The following is a 17754-nucleotide window of genomic DNA, read 5'->3' on the forward strand; positions in this document are numbered from 1 at the left end:
GCCAATCAATAATCAGTAAAAAAGGGTTTTTTTATTTTGCAACCAAGATTCGGTGTCCGATAGCCACAATCAAAGGGGCAGCTTCGAGCCTGGGAATGGCGCTGGGTGATCTAAACTCTATCGCTTCAGATCCCCTCTGCTCACAAATGTTGCCTCCTTCGCGTTGGTTTTATACAGATTTTTCCACCTGGGGCAGAGTTGCTCCTATTCCTTCTGTCGCTTCACATATTTATGTAGTTTCCTTTTCTCTGTGCTGGGCTGGACAAAACTGTTTCTGGGAAGTGATGAATGCTGATCGTCGAGTTATGGGAACCTGGCATTGGGATGCACACCCTTGAAGACTCTGACTGTCTTGATCATAGATACTTACTGAGTATTCATCACTTGGGTGTCTCTGGACTGTCCTGGGAAAGGGCCATCTCTGCACAGAGCCAGGTCTTTTTGTTTGCTAATTAGTTTTTTGTCTCCATTGCCACCTGTGATTTCTCAATTTGTGAAGCAATCTTTTCCCCGCCTGCGGCTTGTGGTTTTAAATCTTTAAGAATTTTTTGTACAAGCACAACTTATTTCATGTATATTTTACACAGGCACGAATTATTCCATAACATATATCACAATAAGGTGAGGAATTCATGGATCTTTAACTTCTGCTGGAAGGCAGGCACATGGATTCAGAGCTATCACACACTAACTGTATGTTTTTGGGATTACTTTAATAATGGTACTTACTGTGAGGAAATGACACCAGGGGAAATTTTCTCCCAACCCTTCACCCAGCTCTTTGGGTCTGCCCCACCAGTTTTCAAAGGTTCAGATCCACTCTAAATGCTAATGATATCATACAGTGGTTGGTGTTGCTGATAGGCCTGTTCTATTTAGCATTCAGAGATAAGGGAAGATTAACCTGGATAACCACCCTGGCACCTACCCCAGAGACAAGGGATGCTGCTGCCCCAGAGCCTGACCCTGCCCCACAGCCCAGCTCAGAAATGAACCACCCAGACTGGGTGGGGGCTCTGGTGAAGGAGATGGGCCAGATGCTGAAGGAGCACATTTCCCCAGCTGGTGAGAAACCCTCCCCCTGCCCCAAAGAGGTAGAGTCTGATGGTGCAGCAGTGAACCCACAGATGTTACAACCGTCCAGGTTCTGTGGTATTTTTGGGGTCCCCCAATGAAGGGAGGAAATGATGAATCTGACTCCATGTTCTTAGAAGGCTAATTTATTATTTTATGATATGATATGATATGATATGATATGATATGATATGATATTAAAGAATGCTATACTAAAACTATACTAAAGAATAGAGAAAGGATACAGACAGAAGGCTAAAAGGTAATAATGAAAAACTCGTGACTCCTTCCAGAGTCTCAACACAGCTGGACGGTGATTGGTCATTAAGTAAAAATAGTTCGCATGAAACCAATAAAACAACCACCTTTTGGATAAACAATCTTCAAACACATTCAAGGCAGCAAAACACAGGAGAAGCGAATTAGATAATTATTGTTTTTGGTTTTCTCTGACATACTTGCAAGAAGAAAAAATCCCGGGAAAGGTATTTTTATGACAGTTGTAAGAAGGTTCCACATTAACATAAGAGCAGTCATTGCGAGCAGCAGTCCACCCTGTAGAAACAAGGAGATATAAGATGAAATCAGAGCACCCAGATAAGGATAAGAATGGAGGGGCCTCACAACCCACAGGGGAGCCAGTGGTTGAGATCATCACTGAGTCCCTGATGTACAAAAGTCTCTGTAATCTGCACAAAGACATTGTAAGATGGGGACGTGAGGCTTATACAACCTGGTTACTCTGGGTCTGGGACCTTATGGGTACAGGCCTGCAACTGGATGGTGGTGAGGCAAGGAATTTGGGACCCTTGACCCAGGACTCAGGTATGAATCAGAATTTTGTAAGGGAGCTAGGGTCCCTTTCTCTCTGGGAGCAGCTTTTATTGAGTGTCAGAGAGAGGTTTGTCCCCAGGGAGAGAATGCAGGAGCAGCACCATAGAATGTGCTGGAAGATCCTCGAGGAAGGGATCCAACAGCTGAGAGAAGTGGCAGTATTGGAGGTACTCTTTGGGAGGGATGGACAGCATGATAATGACCCTGACAAGGTCAGTGCACAGGAAAAATGCTGTGGAGTCTGGCAAATCTGGGGCCATCTCAATACACCACCTTCACTGCAATGATTAATGCCAATAACAACTGAGAGATGGTGGGCTCTGTCACCAACAAGCTTAGAAATTGTGAGAGTGTGATCAATGGCCCCATGCAGGCTCCTGTCTCTGCCGTGGTCCAAGAACTCAGAGAGGAGATGAGGGAGATGAAGGAGGAGGTGAGGAAGATTGTAGGAGCCATGGGGGGTAGGACAGTTAGGACGGATGGAGACGAGAGATCTCTGAAGCCAGGCCTTGGAACTTAGGGTTTACTGCAAAGGGCCTGGGTGCAGGGCCCTGCTGGGAGCTGCCAGCCACAGATGGGAGCAGGCCCGGGAGAAGTAAAGAGAGTGGTAAAGAGAGAGAAGGCAAGAGTGTGGTAAAGAGGATGAGAGAGAGAGAAAGAGCATGAGAGAGTGAGGTTCTCGTTACAATAAAATAAATCATCTTCTGTGTTGAATATTCTATTTTTTACTAACCAATCTAGTACAAGATACAAATCCTATAGCATTTACATACAGCCTATAAGAACCATTACATTACAACACTGTGTTACATTTTAAACCCTAAAAACTCCTCTTTGGACCCCTTCTGCCAAGCTAGTGGGGTCTGCTCTGACCCTTGGAGCTGTCTGCAAGCAGAGGAAATTGTTTGATCCAAAAGGGATTACCTTCAGTCCGGCCACTCCATTGTTTTCCAGTTGTTCAGTAACTGAGGTATCTCAAAGCTTGCTTTCATTTCAATCTCACTTATACTTTCTATATTCTCAAAATCTTTTGCCAGGGAATCATATTTATAAGGCTTTCCTGTTTCATCTTCCCCAACAGAAGATCAATGCAGCACCAGTGCGAGTCACAGGCCCCAGAGTCACAGCCGAACATTCCCCAGCTAGAGAGAGAGGGTACAGCCCATGGGCTGACCTGTGGTTCATTCTGTGTGACCATGGTGAAGACATGGGAAGGTGGGATGGGAAACTCACTTCTGTCCTGGCAGCACGGGTGCATCAACTCAGGGAGGGAAACCAAAGAGTTCCACCAAAGTAGCCTCAGCCTCCCATGACCGAGCTACCAGGTGTGATTTGTCAGATTCCCTTGAATGTAACCTCTACCATGTATGCCCAGGAAAGAAATAATAACCAGGGCTAGGGGGGTCCTGCCTCTAGCCAGGAAGAGGCACTGCAAAACCGGATTTTCCGGATGGTGTGGATCCAATGGCCTGGCACATCAGAGCCACAAAAATGCAACGCCTTAGTTGATACTGGTGTGCAGTGTACCCTAATGCCATCGGGACATGGGGGGGCAGAACCTGTTTCCATTGCTGGTGTGACGGGGGGATGACAGCAATTGACCCTGTTGGGAGCTGAGGTGAGCCTGACTGGGAAGGAGTGGCAGAAACATCCTACTGTGACTGGCCCAGAGGCCCCGTGTATTCTGGGCATAGACTTCTTCCAGAATGGCTTCTCAAACACCCCAAGGGACTCAGGTGGGCTTTTGGAATAGCTGCAGTAGAGGCAGAGAACATTAAGCAGTTGAACACCTTGCCTGGACTATCAGAAAACTCATCTGCAGTAGGACTCCTGAGGGTGGTAGAACAATGAGTACCAATTGTCACCTCGACGGTGCACCACTGGCAGTGTTGAACAAATTGAGATGCCGTGATCTGTAGCAGGCTCCGAGCCTGCTAGGGCTCTGTGGAGGGAAGAGGCTTAAAGATAGGAAAATGCCAAGTCATGGTGAAATAGCAATGAATTGAGATGCTGTGATCCCCATCCACAGAATGATCCGTGAGCTGGAGAGCCAAGGGGTGCTCAGCAAATCCCACTCACCCTTCAACAGTCCCATCTGGCCTGTGCACAATCTGACAGAGAATGGAGATTGACTGTGGGCTATCATGCCTTGAATGAAGTGACACCACCGCTGAGCGCTGCTGTGCCGGACATGCTGGAACTCCAGTACGAGCTGGAGGCCAAGGCAGCAAAGTGCTTTGCCACTATAGACATTGCTAACGCGTTTTTCTCCATTCCTCTGACAGCAGAATGCAGGCCTCAGTTTGCTGTCACCTGGAGGGGCGTGCAGTACACCTGGAACCGACTGCCCCAGGGGTGGAAGCACAGCCCCACCATCTGCCATGGACTGATCCAGGCTGCGCTGGAAAAGGGTGAGGCTCCAGAACACCTGCAGTACATGGAGGACATCATTGTGTGGGGGAACACGGCAATGGAAGTGTTTGAGAAAGGAGAGAGCATCATCCAGATTCTGCTGGAAGCTGGCTTCACCATCAAGAAGAGCAAAGTCAAAGGACCCACCCGAGAGATCCAGCTTCTGGGAGTGAAGTGGCAAGATGGATGGCGTCAGATTCCCACTGAGTTCATCAGTAAGATCACAACAATGTCTCCACCGACCAGCAAGAGGGAAACACAAGCTTTCTTAGCCATAGGTTTTTGGAGAATGCACATTCCTGAGTACAGCCAGATTGTGAGCCCTCTCCACCTGGTCACCTGCAAGAAGAACGAGTTCCACTGGGGCCCTGAACAGCAACCAGCCTTTGCTCAGATCAAGCAGGAGATCGCTCATGCAGTAGCACTTGGCCCAGTCAGGACAGGAGCAGAGGTGAAGAACGTGTTCTACTCTGCAGCCAGCAACAATGGCTTGTCCTGGAGCCTTTGGCAGAAGGTGCCTGGGGAGACTCAAGGCCGATCACTGGGATTCTGGAGCCCAAGTTACAGAGGATCCAAAGCCAACTACACTCCCACTGAGAAGGAAATCTTGGCTGCCTATGAAGGAGTTCAAGGGACCTCGGAGGTGACTGGCACAGAAGCACAACTCCTCCTGGCACCCCGACTACCAGTGCTGGGTTGGATGTTTAAAAGAAAGGTTCTCTGTACCCACCACAGCACTGACACCACATGGGGCAAATGGATTGCTCTGATCACACAGCGTGCCTGTATTGGAAACCTGAATCGCCTTGGGATTTTGGAGATAAATACAAACTGGCTGGAAGGTGAAAACTTTGGTCTCACTGACAAAGAGGAGCAGGTACAAGTGACATGGGCTGAGAAAGCTCCACCGTACAACCAACTACCAGCAGAGCAAACACGCTACGCTCTTTTCACTGACGGTTCCTGTTGCATTGTAGGGATGAACTGGAAATGGAAAGCAGCTGTATGGAGCCCCACACGACAGATTGCACAAGCTACCAAAGGAGAAGGTGGATCAAGTCAATTTACTGAACTCAAAGCCATTCAGATGGCCCTGGACATTGCTGAAAGTGAGAAGGGGCCAAAACGAGACCTTTTATATTGATTCATGGATGGTAGCAAATGATCTGTGAGGTTGGCTGGAAAGGTGGAAAAAGTCCAACTGGCAGCATAGAAGAAAATCAATCTGGGCTGCTGATGAATGGAAAGACATTGCTTCTTGGTTGGAGAAGCTGCCTGTGAAAGTCTGCCACGGAGATGCCCATGTCCCCAAGAGTCAGGCTAGTGAGGAACACCAAAAAAACGAGCTGGTAGGTCAGGCTGCAAAGATAGAAGTGCCAAAGATGGACTTAGATTGGCAACATACGGGGAGTTGTTCCCAGCTCAATGGGCCCATGATGCCTCAGGTCATCAGGGCAGAGATGCCACCTGTAAGTGGGCACGAGCCCGAGGGGTGGATCTAACCATGGACAGTATTTCTCAGGTTATCCATGACTGTGAGACGTGTGCTGCCATCAAGCAGGCCAAGCGAGTGAAGCCCCTGTGGTATGGTGGGCGGTGGTCCAAGTACAAGTATGGGGAGGCCTGGCAGATTGACTCCATCCCACTGCCCCAGACACGCCAGGGCAAGCGCTGCGTGCTGACCATGGTGGAAGCCACCACGGGATGGCTGGAGACCGACCCTGTGCCTCACACCACTGCCCAGAAGATCATCCTGGGCCTGGAAAAGCAAGTCCTGTGGAGACATGGTGTGGGAGGATCTTCATCCATTCGTCCCAGGTGTCCATGGGGTTGGGTTTCTTACCTACATACGGGCGGTCGTTTGGTGACAGGGGCACTCCCACCAGGCATGTTAAGAGCGGACCGTCTACGCTTCCAATGGCCATGCAAAGATTGTCTTGCTTTAATGACTTTGCCAAAGTGACCCAGATGTTTTGTTTTGGCTGAGGGACGATCCAGCCGGTGGTCACTTGGATACAGATGAGGGCGCTGATAAAGACGATGACAACAATGGCACTGGTACTGCTGTGGGGTGCCCTGGAGGGTGTCACAGAAAGAATCATACTTCTTCTTTCCCACTGGGTAGTTTTCACTTCTGTATGGTAAAAACACTCATTAGTTGACTTATTTTAAGACATTCTTAAATATTTTTAAGTTCCTCCTATAGTTCTTACCAGCTCCTCCCAATCACGCCCTTCTCTTTTTAAAGGGAAGTTTGAGGGAGGGAAAAAGGAGCAGTTTCAAGAGGGGAAAGAGGGAGGGGTAGGGATAAAGGGTCACTGGTAGAGGGATGGTGGAAAAGGCAGGGGTGTGTCTGCACTTGAGATTGACATGGATGTTATCAGTGGGATGTATCTACGTGCGATGAGTGTCCTTGCCACAATGTTTGGATATATGAATTTCTTTTTTCTTCATCTCCAAGAGAAAGCTGCTTCTGTGGCATGATGGGAGAGGGAGCTGACTTTGTGTTCATTCAAGGGGTCGTCTTCAGATCTGTGGTCTACTGATAAATCTTCTGGGAATCCACGGGGGTCCTGTATCTGTAGAAACACAAGCATATAATCTTCCCCACATAATGAGAGGGTATGGCCCTTCAATAATTTTAGATTCATGATTCTGGTCAAGTACTGGAGGTCTTTCTTTGAGGTGTGTGTACATGTTGTTACGAAAGTGCCTTAAGACAGGGGGGTTTGGTTCTTTTTGAGAGGAATTCATGAAATTCATAGCATAAAGTACTTTGCACAGTCTGTCTTGTATAGAGAGAGCCAGGGATTGTGTACAAATCACAAACGGGACGGGGCTGCTGTGGAACATGCCTTGAGCTGTTTTATTTTCCAGCGTCAGTCTCATTACATGGTTATGACAATGGGAAGATGCACATCACAAGCAGCAGACCAAGAACTTAATATTACAACTTACTTTAAAAGTTTTTTGACCAATCCCACAAATCAAAAGCATATTGACAGTAGTTCTATCCAACCACGATAAGCACAGGTACCTTTGGTTAAAAAAATGCTTGCTTATTTTGAATACAATACCTGCTTGTAAGCCTTAAAACACAATGCACAGAGCTCCATTAGTAAGCTTCAAACTTCCTAATATCTTGCTAGAAAAACTCTTCTGTAGCTTAGAGAGTTTTTCTAGACAAGCGTTAATACACAGACCATTGTTCTATTTGTCCTTGCTTTTCTACTTTTTCAATAATTTTTCTGCTGACCAATCTCATGGCTACTGCTTAGCTCTAATCACAGTCCTGCTGTCTCTGAGGCCTGCCTTTTGCATCTTTCCCTAAAACCCTCGGATTTTGTGGATTCCCACACTGAACACAAGTTCAGCTATTTTAAATCAAATGCTGACTGATGTAGATAGTACTAAACATGGCACACTGCAAAATAGAGCTGCTATAGATTTTTTGCTGTTAGCACATGGGCACGGGTGTGAGGATTTTGAAGGAATGTGTTGTATGAATCTCTCTGGCCAGTCTACATCCATTCACAGGAAACTCAAACAACTACAAAACAACATGAAGAAATTGACTCTGAATGATTGGGGCTTGGATGAATGGTTTGAGGGATGAGGAATAACTGGATGATTGAAAGATACCTTAAAGGGAGCTTTGTTATTACTAGTAGTTATTATTATATTGCTTTGAGCTATTCCATGCATAGTGAAATTGGTGACCCACCTGGTAGAAAATACAGTGAAAAGGGTTTGGCTGGTGCAAGAAGAAGAAGGGGGAGTTGTAGCAATGTATCTGAACAACTTAGGCCACACTGTGCACCAGCCTTATTGCTTGTAGTTCTTCTTATCAGAGCCCTCTGGAATTCACCAAGGTTACTAAGACATAAACTGTGCTAAATGAAGAAAGAAAATGCTAAGAAACAGAATACCAAGACCACAAGAACTAGATAACAGAAGGCTGTGAACCACCTGGACTGTAACCAATCACATACCCAGAGAAGTGAGTGCAGAACACAAGGACAAGAGAGAGGCACCAATGAAGAGCTGCGTGATCAGTGTGTGCAGTAGAATTAGGATGCATAAATAAGTGCATAATGTAAACAATCAATGGCTTCAGCTTAATGATATTGGTTAGTTGTATGGGAGTCCTGTTTTCCCACCAAGGGTGCCTGGGAAGGAGGGATGGTTCTTTTCCATAAAAAGGAAAGCACTGAGGCAGGAGCAGGAGACAAGTGACCCTTGCAGGCCTGGGGCCTCATGGCCTCCTTGTCCCTGCTCAGCAGCCTGGCAGGGGCCGCCCCATGCTCCTGCCCTTGGCATTGCACATCCCCACATGCCAGTGCCCATCCCGGCAAGAGCCCTGAGCAAGGAGGGAGGGACAGGATCTGCCTGGCCAGGCCCTGGGGCTCAGGCCTTGGCCCTTGGCATTCCTCAAACACATCCAGCTTTGCTCAGCACCAGAGACACCTTGGCCTTGTTTGTCCCCAGCTGTCATCACTGCCTCCAGTGTTCTGCTCTAACTGGAACCTGGGGACACTTTCTCAGTCGTGTTCCTCAGTGGGATCCATTAAAACTTCAAGAAACTTTTGGAGTTTCAATTTAACTTTGAGTTCTTGAGAAGTTTTCTGAAGATACTCTCAGGGACTGAGTCTGATGTAAACAACACCAAAGCCCTGAGAGGGTCATTAAAGTTTTCCTAGTCCAGTGATGGAGAATATTTCAAAGAACTTGAAAGAAGTAAACATTTCATATTTTAAAGGATGTATTTTATTTTATTTCTCTTTAGAGCAGAGGTGATTGCAGCCTTCTGTGATTGATATTGACCCAGGGTCTCTCCTCAGCAGCTCTGGCCGGCTCACAGAAGCTGTGCCTGGAGCTCTGACCCAGTGTGGACAACCTTGCTCCACAGTGCCCAGCCCCATCCTGTCTGTCCTCACTCCCCTGGGACCTGCTGTGCTTGGAGAGCTGGCTGCACCCAGCCTAAGAGGGGTTTTCCCTTTTCCCATTTTTTGAAGCAATCTGAAACCCCTGAGTTTCCCCACTGCAAACAGACACACTGCTCAGGTGTGTGCCAGCCCCAGGTGCCACCAAAGCCACTGAAGAGCTGCCCTGGGCTGGCTGTGAGGGTGGATCATCAGCCCAAGCTGCACTGGGCCACTGCAAGGGGCTGTGGCCATGGGCACTGCACTGACCCCACTGCTGGGTTTGGCTGCCACGGCCACCGTGAGAAATTAAATTGTCCTTGGAAACACTGGGGAGGACTGGGACATACTGGGGAACACTGGGAACGCTGTGGGAGACACTGGGACATACTGGGAGTGACACTGGGGAGGGCTGGGACAACCTGGGGACACGAGGAATGCTAAAGGGAGAATCTGGGTGGGCTAGGATGGACTGTGAGGGTGCACTGAGACAGTCTGGGACATACTGGGAGATACTGGGACAAACAGGGGACACTGGTGCATTCTGTGGATGACATTGGGGGGAACTGGAAGGGACTGGAAATGAACTCAGGTGTATTGGGAGGGACTGGGCTGTACTGGGAGGGACTGGAGGGGCACTGGGGTTGTACTGATTTCAACTTGGGATGAAGTGGGCTTTACTGGGGTTATACTGGTCTGTACTGGGAGGGACTGAAGGAGGGTGAACTGGCTGTTCCCACCTCCACCGCATCCCATTTGTAATGGCTCCTGCCAATCACCACCAGCAGCCAACCAGCGCCAGGGATCAGGGCCTGGGGGCGGTGCCTAGGTGGACGCCATCTTTTTTTTTGCCTACAACTCCCGCAATGCCCCGCGGTCGAAAACAGCCCCATTGCAGCCGGGACTACAACTCCCGTCATGCCCCGCGCTGCACAGAACCCCGGGATCTCCCGCCATCTGTTCCATAAGTGTCCCCCAGACGCTCCAGGATCCCTCAGTGCCCCCTCAGCGCCCATTCGGGCCCCCCAAAAGCGTCCCCGGACCCCCTGAGTGCTCCCAACCCCACAGATGCCCGGTACAGCCACTTCTGGGAATTCATCTCCCCTCATCCCCCGCGGCCCCAGAGCCCTTCAGAACACAGTCCCGCGCCTAAAACTCCTGCCCTGCCCCGCGCCCTAAAGAACCTGATTACAGCTCCCCGAGCTCCCCCCAGGGGCTCCCGAGCCGTTTACGTTCCCGCCGAGGACCTTAAGTCGCGGCTCGGACGCAAAAGTGTCCCCCAAGAGCCTTCCCGGACCCCCAAACATCGTGTTCAAACCACTTCCGGGACTACAGCTCCCATCATGCTCCGCGGCGCAAGAAAGCGCTATTCCAGCCGGAACTTCATCTCCCGTCATGCCCCGTGCCCCTCCGGGAGCCTCTGCAGCTGCGCCCAGAACTCCCGTGATGCTCCGCGGCCCCGTTAAACCGTATTAGGCCCGCGCCTACAATTCCCATCACCCCCCGCGCCCCAGAGAGCCACGTCAGCGCCCCCTAAGGGCCTGCCCCGACCCCGAAGGGCCCCAAATTCCCCTCCCTGACCTCCAAGGGCCCCCCTGGACCCCCAAGTGCTGCCCCGGACTCCGAACTGTCCCTCAGAATCCCTGAGTGCCCTGTCCAAGTTCCCACCGGCTCCCCCAAGTGTCCTCCAGACCCTCAAGTTCTCTCTGAATTCCCTCCCCAGACCCAAAACTGCCGCAAATGTGCCCAAGAAATGGCTCCAGGGACCCCGAAGTGGCCCCCCTTTGACCCTATCGGTGAAAAAGATAATAAAAATTATGCCAAAAGGACTACAAATATTACTATTTACTATAAAGCGGAAGAAATAAATAGCCTATAGAAATTGATTAATTGATGAAGGGAATTGTGTTCCTTAGAACCAAGGACCAATAATTTTCTTGGTTGCTAAAAACGTATCAATTTTTTAATATAAATATAAAAATTAGGTAACAAAAATATTGTCTAATACTATCATATATTAGAATAATATTATAATAATTTATTATTAATACAATTTTATTTATAAGGAAAAATGCTTAAAATGCTTAAATTTGTTTTTTCTATGTTTGGATGCCAGTCCCAGGTGGGTGTTGTCAGACATGGTGACATGTGGGGTGAGGAGCAGGTTGTCCAAACAGGCTCAGCCTGCAAGGGGCTCATTCTTCTCCATGGCTAGACCTCCTGAGGAGACATTCACCATCAAGATCACCTGGGGAATGGTTCTGTCACCTCTTCTCTTAATTGAAAAGTAAAAAAATATTTCCTTGACTAAACCAAAAGCCATGATGTGCACTTTGGAATCTCCCTCCTGAACAGAACTCCAAACTGACTCCAAACACTGCACAAGGCCTGGAGACTCAAAGGCAATGGAAGGGAGACAAAGAGCTCCTGAGGGCTTTCTGTATTTTAATCATCCCCACGGTGGATTTGGGGCTGGGTCCAGGAGCCTCAGGCACGGAGAGAAGGATGAAGAAGCTGCTCAAGGAGTCAGCAGCAAAACTCCAAGTGCCTTGGAGCATGGCTGGGCCCCAGTGAGGGCAGGGAGGGCCAAAGGCTGCCCAGGGCCTGGTGAGAGCAGATCCTTGAGGCCAGGATTGCAGGGAGCCCAAGGCTCTGAGCAGGGAACTGCAATGCTGAGCAAGGCCTGGCTTGGCTGCAGGAAGCAGAAAGGCCAAGGCCTGAGCCCAGCCTGGGCCAGCAGGGCCTGTCCCTCACGGCTGCCTCGGGGCTCTTGGTGGGCCAGGGGGATGTGAGGGGCAGCAAGGACAAATGGCATCAACCTGCAGCCCCTGCCAGCCTCCCCAGGGAGGCCGAGGGAGAAGCAAAGTGCAGCCCCTGCCAGGAAAGTTCCTCCTGTGGGGCCTCCAGAGGCGCTGCCCGAGCCCAGGGCACAAAGGCCTGGGTGCCTGTGGCCCTGCCAGCCCTGCCCAGCCCTTGGCCATCTGTCCTGCAGGCTGTGGCCCCTGGGCGTGCTGCTCCTCTGCCCTGGCCGGCTGCACTCGCCCATCTCGCTGTCCCCCAGCATTTCTCACCCAGCGTTTCTGTGCCCTCCCTGGGCTCCCTGCACCCAGTGCTGCCGGCTCCTGGCACACAGAGCCCGGCCATGGCCCAGCCTCACGCTGCCACACCTCCAGCACCAACATTCTGCCCTGCGAGGGACTTTGCTTTCTCCTTGGCTCCAGCCTGAACCTTCCAAGCTGCGCATTGAGGAGGTTTCCTGCAATTCCCACTGCCAAGGAAAGCTCTGTCTCCTGCTGGTCACAAACAGAGAAGGGCTGGAGGGAGATGTGGTGGTCAGAGGCTCCCTGGGACACAGTGACCATGAAATAATTGAGTTTTTACACATTCTGTGAAAAAAGAGGCATCAACAAATCTTCTGCACTGGACTTGTAAGAGCAGACTTCAGCCTATGAGGATGTAGATTTGGCAAGTACCAAATCAGGTGCTGATTTTTTAAAGTGAAACAGTCCTTTTAAAACAAAAGATTCCAGGAAGGATGGATGCCCTTCAAGAAAGAAATCTTGAAAGAGCAGGAACAGCCTGTCCCTTTGACCCAAAAAGTGAACTAGCAAGGAAAAGGACTGGCCTGGCTGGACATGGAGCATTTTCCAGGAACTCAAGGGAAAAAAGAGGGTGCATCATCTTTGCACAGAGGGGCAGGCAACTCAGGAAGTGTTTTAGGATGTTGTTACGTCATGCATGTCCCAGAGTGCAAGGCAAGATGGATTCTATTTGCCATCTCTATGGCAGTTTTCTTCTGTTAAGTGGGCAGTTTTCCTTATCTCTTCCATAACCACTCCTCCCTCCAGGGGTCATCTGCTGATAATGGGCCATTGAATGCCACTGCATGACTGATAAGAACTACAGTATCCCATTGGGAGATGCTCCGCCCAGAGGGAGGAGCCAAGCACTCCTACCTGGATATAATCTGAGTTTCTGGAACACCAGCACAGCTTCTCCTCTGGATTTCCCAGAGGAACAGCAGCTGCCTCTTCCACTGGATCTTCAGAGGAAGACTACACCTTTCTACAGGATCCCTACTCCAAGAGAACCACACCTGACACTCCAGGAGGGCTGCAGCCACAATTCCAATTGGACTGCTACCAACACCCTGACCCACAGGTGTCAGGTTGAGTTCTGACTCTGGCAGTGTTGTTTTGGTTTACTGCATTGTTTATTTTATCTTTTTATTTTCTTTCCTAATAAGGAACTGTTATTCCTGCTTCCATATTTTTGCCTGAGAGTCCCCTTAATTCCAAATTGATAACAATTTGGAGGGAAGGGATTTACATTTTCCATTTCAGGGGAGGCTCCTGCCTTCCTTTCCAGACACCTGTCATTCCAAACCAAGACAATGCAGAAAGAAAATTAGAGACGTGAAAGCATAATAGTTGCTGGCCACTTCTTTGAAGAATATTAAAAATATTTTTTATGAATGCATTAATGGCAAAGGGGTGAAGAGGAACACCTCCATTCCTTATTGGGGGGATATGGTTACCAAAGCTGAGGAAAAGGCTGAGGTACTTAACCCCTTCTTTGCCTCAGTTTCCAACAATAAGTCAACTTGTCCTCAGGGCAAGTGTTCTCCTGAGCTGTAGATGGCACAGGCAGAAGAACAGCCCCCCTGTAATCCAAGAGGAAGCAGCTGGGGACCTGCTGAGCCACTCATATGCTCACAGGTGTCTCTGGGAGCAGATGGGATCCATCCCAGGGGGATGAGGGAGCTGTGGATGAGCTCCCCAAGCTGCTCTCCATCATTTACCATCAGTGCTGGCTCAGCAGGGAGGTCCCAGAGCACTGGAGGTGCCAATGTGAGCCCATCCCCAAGAAGGGCTGGAAGGAGGAGCTGGGGAACTCCAGGCCTGTCAGCCTGACCTGGGTGCCCGGCAAGGTTATGGAACAGATCACCCTGAGTGCCATCACAGGGCACCCACAGGATGGCCCAGGGATCAGAGCCAGCCAGCGTGGATTTCAATATCTGCACTGATGATCTGCATGAGGGGACTGAGTCCAGCATCAGCAAATCTGCAGATGACACCAAGCTGGGTGAGAGTGTGGATCTGCTGGAGGGTAGGAGGGCTCTGCAGAGGGACCTGGACAGGCTGGATCCAGGGCCCAAATCCAGCAAGGTGAGGTTGAACAAGACCAAGTGCTGGCTCCTGCACTTTGGCCACAACAACCCCTGCAGCGCTACAGGCTGGGGACAGAGTGGCTGGAGAGCAGCCAGGCAGAAAGGGACCTGGGGCACTGATGGACAGCAGGCTGGACATGAGGCAGCAGTGTGCCCAGGTGGGCAAGAAGGCCAATGGCTCCTGGCCTGCATCAGGAATGGTGTGGCCAGCAGGAGCAGGGCAGGGATTCTTCCCCTGCACTCGGCACTGGTGAGGCCACACCTCGAGTGCTGTGTCCAGTTCTGGGCCCCCAATTTAGGAAGGCCATGGAGGGGCTGGAGCGTGTCCAGAGAAGGGCAACAAGGCTGGTGAGGGGTCTGGAACACAAATCCTGTGAGGAGCGGCTGAGGGAGCTGCTGGGGTTGTTTATCCTGGAGAAGAGGAGGCTCAGGGAGACAAGGTGGTGTCAGGGCTCAGGTTGGACTTGATGATCTCCAAGGTCTTTTCCAACCTTGCTGATTCTGTGATTCTCTGGAACCACCCTTGGAGCAGGTGCAGGAGGAACCCTGGGCCTCCTCTTCAGAAGCTCCAGCAGCCCAGGTCCCTCAGCTTCTCCTGGCAGCCCCAAAGCCCATCCTGTCAGTCCTGCAGAGCCTCTGCAGCCCCTCCTCAGTGCCCAGAACAGGGAGCCCCAGAGGCAGACACAGCAGCCCAGATGTGCCCCCCTGGCCTGGGGTGGCTCTGGCAAGGGAGCAGCAGCAGGCACTGCAGGAGCCTGCAGACAATTCCTGCAGCACTTGTAGGATGATCCTGCTGCCCAAGGGACGTTCCCATGGCACCAAGTCAGGAACTGCAATGGGGAGTGGGGCCAGAGAGGAAAGGGCAACCAGGGATGGGCTGTTTGCAGGGGAAGGGAACAGTGATGGGCAATAGGAAGAAATCTGGATCAGGAAAGAGGAAAGAAAGCAAAGGTGAAGCCAAGGAAATGCTCAGGGCAGTTTGGGGGTGGCTGCCAGGCAGCCCTGGCTCTGAGCAACAGCGTCTGCAGTGGCACAGGAAACTCCCAGCTGATGGGAACAAACTTTCTGGCTGACTGCAGAGGCCAGGACAAAGCTGAGTGTTTTCCCTGGTGTCCCCCAGCCCTTGCTGGCCCCAGGGGCTGATGGCGTTTGTGCTCCCTCAGGTTCATGTCCCCACAGCAACAGCATGGGGGTGCTGGCCCTGCTGTGTGCAATGCAAACAGGGGCTGCTGAGCCAGTGCTGCCGTGTCTGTGCCTGCAAGGATGGGGCACCTGTGTGAGCTGGGGGAGAGGCCAGGGCTGCAGAGGGGGGATGTTGTTGGCAGCTGCATGAGGACGCTCTGGGACGCTGCCCTGGGCTGTGCAGAGCACTGGGCATGGATCAGCCCCTGCTCTGCTGCTCCTTCCCGTCTGCCCCAGGGCCCTTGCAGAGCCCCAGCCATGCTGTTTGCCCCCAGCCTGCCCACGGCCAGCCTGGGGCTGCTCACAGGGCTTTTCTGTGCTGAGCATTGGCCTGGCCGTGCTCTTGAGAGAGCCTGGGCAAGGAGCCTGGAGCCCCCAGGCCCTGGCCTGAGGCGTCAGCGCTGCCCCAGCAGTGCCCATGGCCTGTCCCTGCTGCAGCCCCGGCACTGCCACCCCCAGGGCTGTGCCCGGCCCCGAGAGCACTCAGGCCCTGCAGCAACACCAGGGCCACCAGGGCAGCGGGGCAGGGCCACGGCAGCAGCACTGGCAACACCAAGTGCTGCTGCTGCTGCTGGGCACAGCTGCTGGGCCAGCACTGATCTGCCCCAGCTCTGCACACAGACATTGCTGCTGCAGCTCCAGAGAACGCACAAAAGGGAAATCTCCAGGGGAAAACTTTGCTGGGAGATCCTTTATTCTGTCTAAAAGCCACTGAGAGCCCAGCTTCTCATTGGCACAACCTGCAGCCACAGTGAAGGTGGAGAGGAACAAAATGAGAAATGGCAGAAACAATGACTTTCCTTTGTTGAAATTTTAAAAAACTAAAACAAATAAAAAGGGAAGAACAAATTAACCACCAAACCCAAGTAGTATCAGACATTACTTTTATTACAAGTGATTGGCAGAAACCAGCCAGCAGTTTAATGTTTCCAAAAGCGTCCAGTCATCAGTGCCCACATGGAAGCCTTGAGCTCCTGGTTCCTCAGGCTGTAGATGAGGGGGTTCAGGGCTGGAGGCACCACTGAGTACAGAAGTGACACTGCCAGATCCAGGGATGGGGAGGAGATGGAGGGGGGCTTCAGGTAGGCAAAAATGCCAGTGCTGACAAACAGGGAGACCACGGCCAGGTGAGGGAGGCAGGTGGAAAAGGCTTTGTGCCATCCCTGCTCAGAGGGGATCCTCAGCACAGCCCTGAAGATCTGCACATAGGAGAAAACAATGAACACAAAACAGCCAGAAACTACACAGACACCAACCACAACAATCCCAAGTTCCCTGAGTTTGGAGTGTGAGCAGGAGAGCTTGAGAATCTGGGGCACCTCACAGAAGAACTGGCCCAGGGCATTGCCATGGCACAGGGGCAGGGAAAATGTATTGGCTGTGTTCAGCAGAGCATTGAGAAAGCCACTGGCCCAGGCAGCTGCTGCCATGTGGGCACAAGCTCTGCTGCCCAGGAGGGTCCCGTAGTGCAGGGGTTTGCAGATGGACACGTAGCGGTCGTAGCACATGATGGTCAGGAGGGAAAATTCTGTTGACATAAAGAAAAGAAAAAAGAAAACCTGTGCAGCACATCCTGAGTAGGAGATGGTGCTGGAGTCCCAGAGGGAATTGTGCATGGCTTTGGGGACAGTGGTGCAGATGGAGCCCAGGTCGCTGAGGGCCAGGTTGAGCAGGAAGAAGAACATGGGCGTGTGCAGGTGGTGGCCGCAGGCTACGGCGCTGATGATGAGGCCGTTGCCCAGGAGGGCAGCCAGGGAGATGCCCAGCAAGAGGCAGAAGTGCAGGAGCTGCAGCTGCCGCGTGTCTGCCAATGCCAGCAGGAGGAAGTGCCTGATGGAGCTGCTGTTGGACATTCCTTCACTCTGGGCATGGTGGACTGTTGAAACAAGACATTGACAAGCTCTTTGAGTTAATCCTATGGGGTTGTTTTAGGAATTCCCTCAAAACTACTTCTCTACCTGTAAGGCCACTTCACTCAATATTTTTATTTTTGAGCATGGGTTTGTGCTGCTGAATTACTGCCTCATCTTCAGCATTGCTCTCAGGCTGAACCCCAGGGAAGCCCAGAGGGAAAACAGGGCACCTTGTGCCCCAGTGCAGTCAGAACTACTGGAACCACACAGGTGACATTTGATCATTACACCTCCCTCTAGTTCAGCA

At 51.1% G+C, this 17754-nt stretch overlaps 1 protein-coding gene across 1 annotated transcript; it reads right to left on the reverse strand.

Annotated features, from left to right (window-relative positions):
- Positions 1-16514: 16514 nt before the first annotated feature.
- On the reverse strand, positions 16515-17447 carry LOC139603684 (olfactory receptor 14A16-like). The gene has a single exon (XM_071454573.1). The coding sequence runs from the start codon at positions 17445-17447 to the stop codon at positions 16515-16517; it is 933 nt and encodes a 310-aa protein (XP_071310674.1).
- Between the last annotated feature and the right edge of the window lie 307 nt (positions 17448-17754).

The sequence above is a fragment of the Agelaius tricolor genome, unplaced genomic scaffold (assembly GCF_023055355.1).
Source record: "Agelaius tricolor isolate 1412-34295 unplaced genomic scaffold, bAgeTri1.0.p SCAF_40, whole genome shotgun sequence".
In the NCBI taxonomy this organism is placed as follows: domain Eukaryota; kingdom Metazoa; phylum Chordata; class Aves; order Passeriformes; family Icteridae; genus Agelaius; species Agelaius tricolor.

Excerpts from the sequence above, each read along its gene's own strand:
- LOC139603684 (XM_071454573.1), bottom strand. The coding sequence starts at position 17,447 with ATGTCCAACAGCAGCTCCATCAGGCACTTCCTCCTGCTGGCATTGGCA.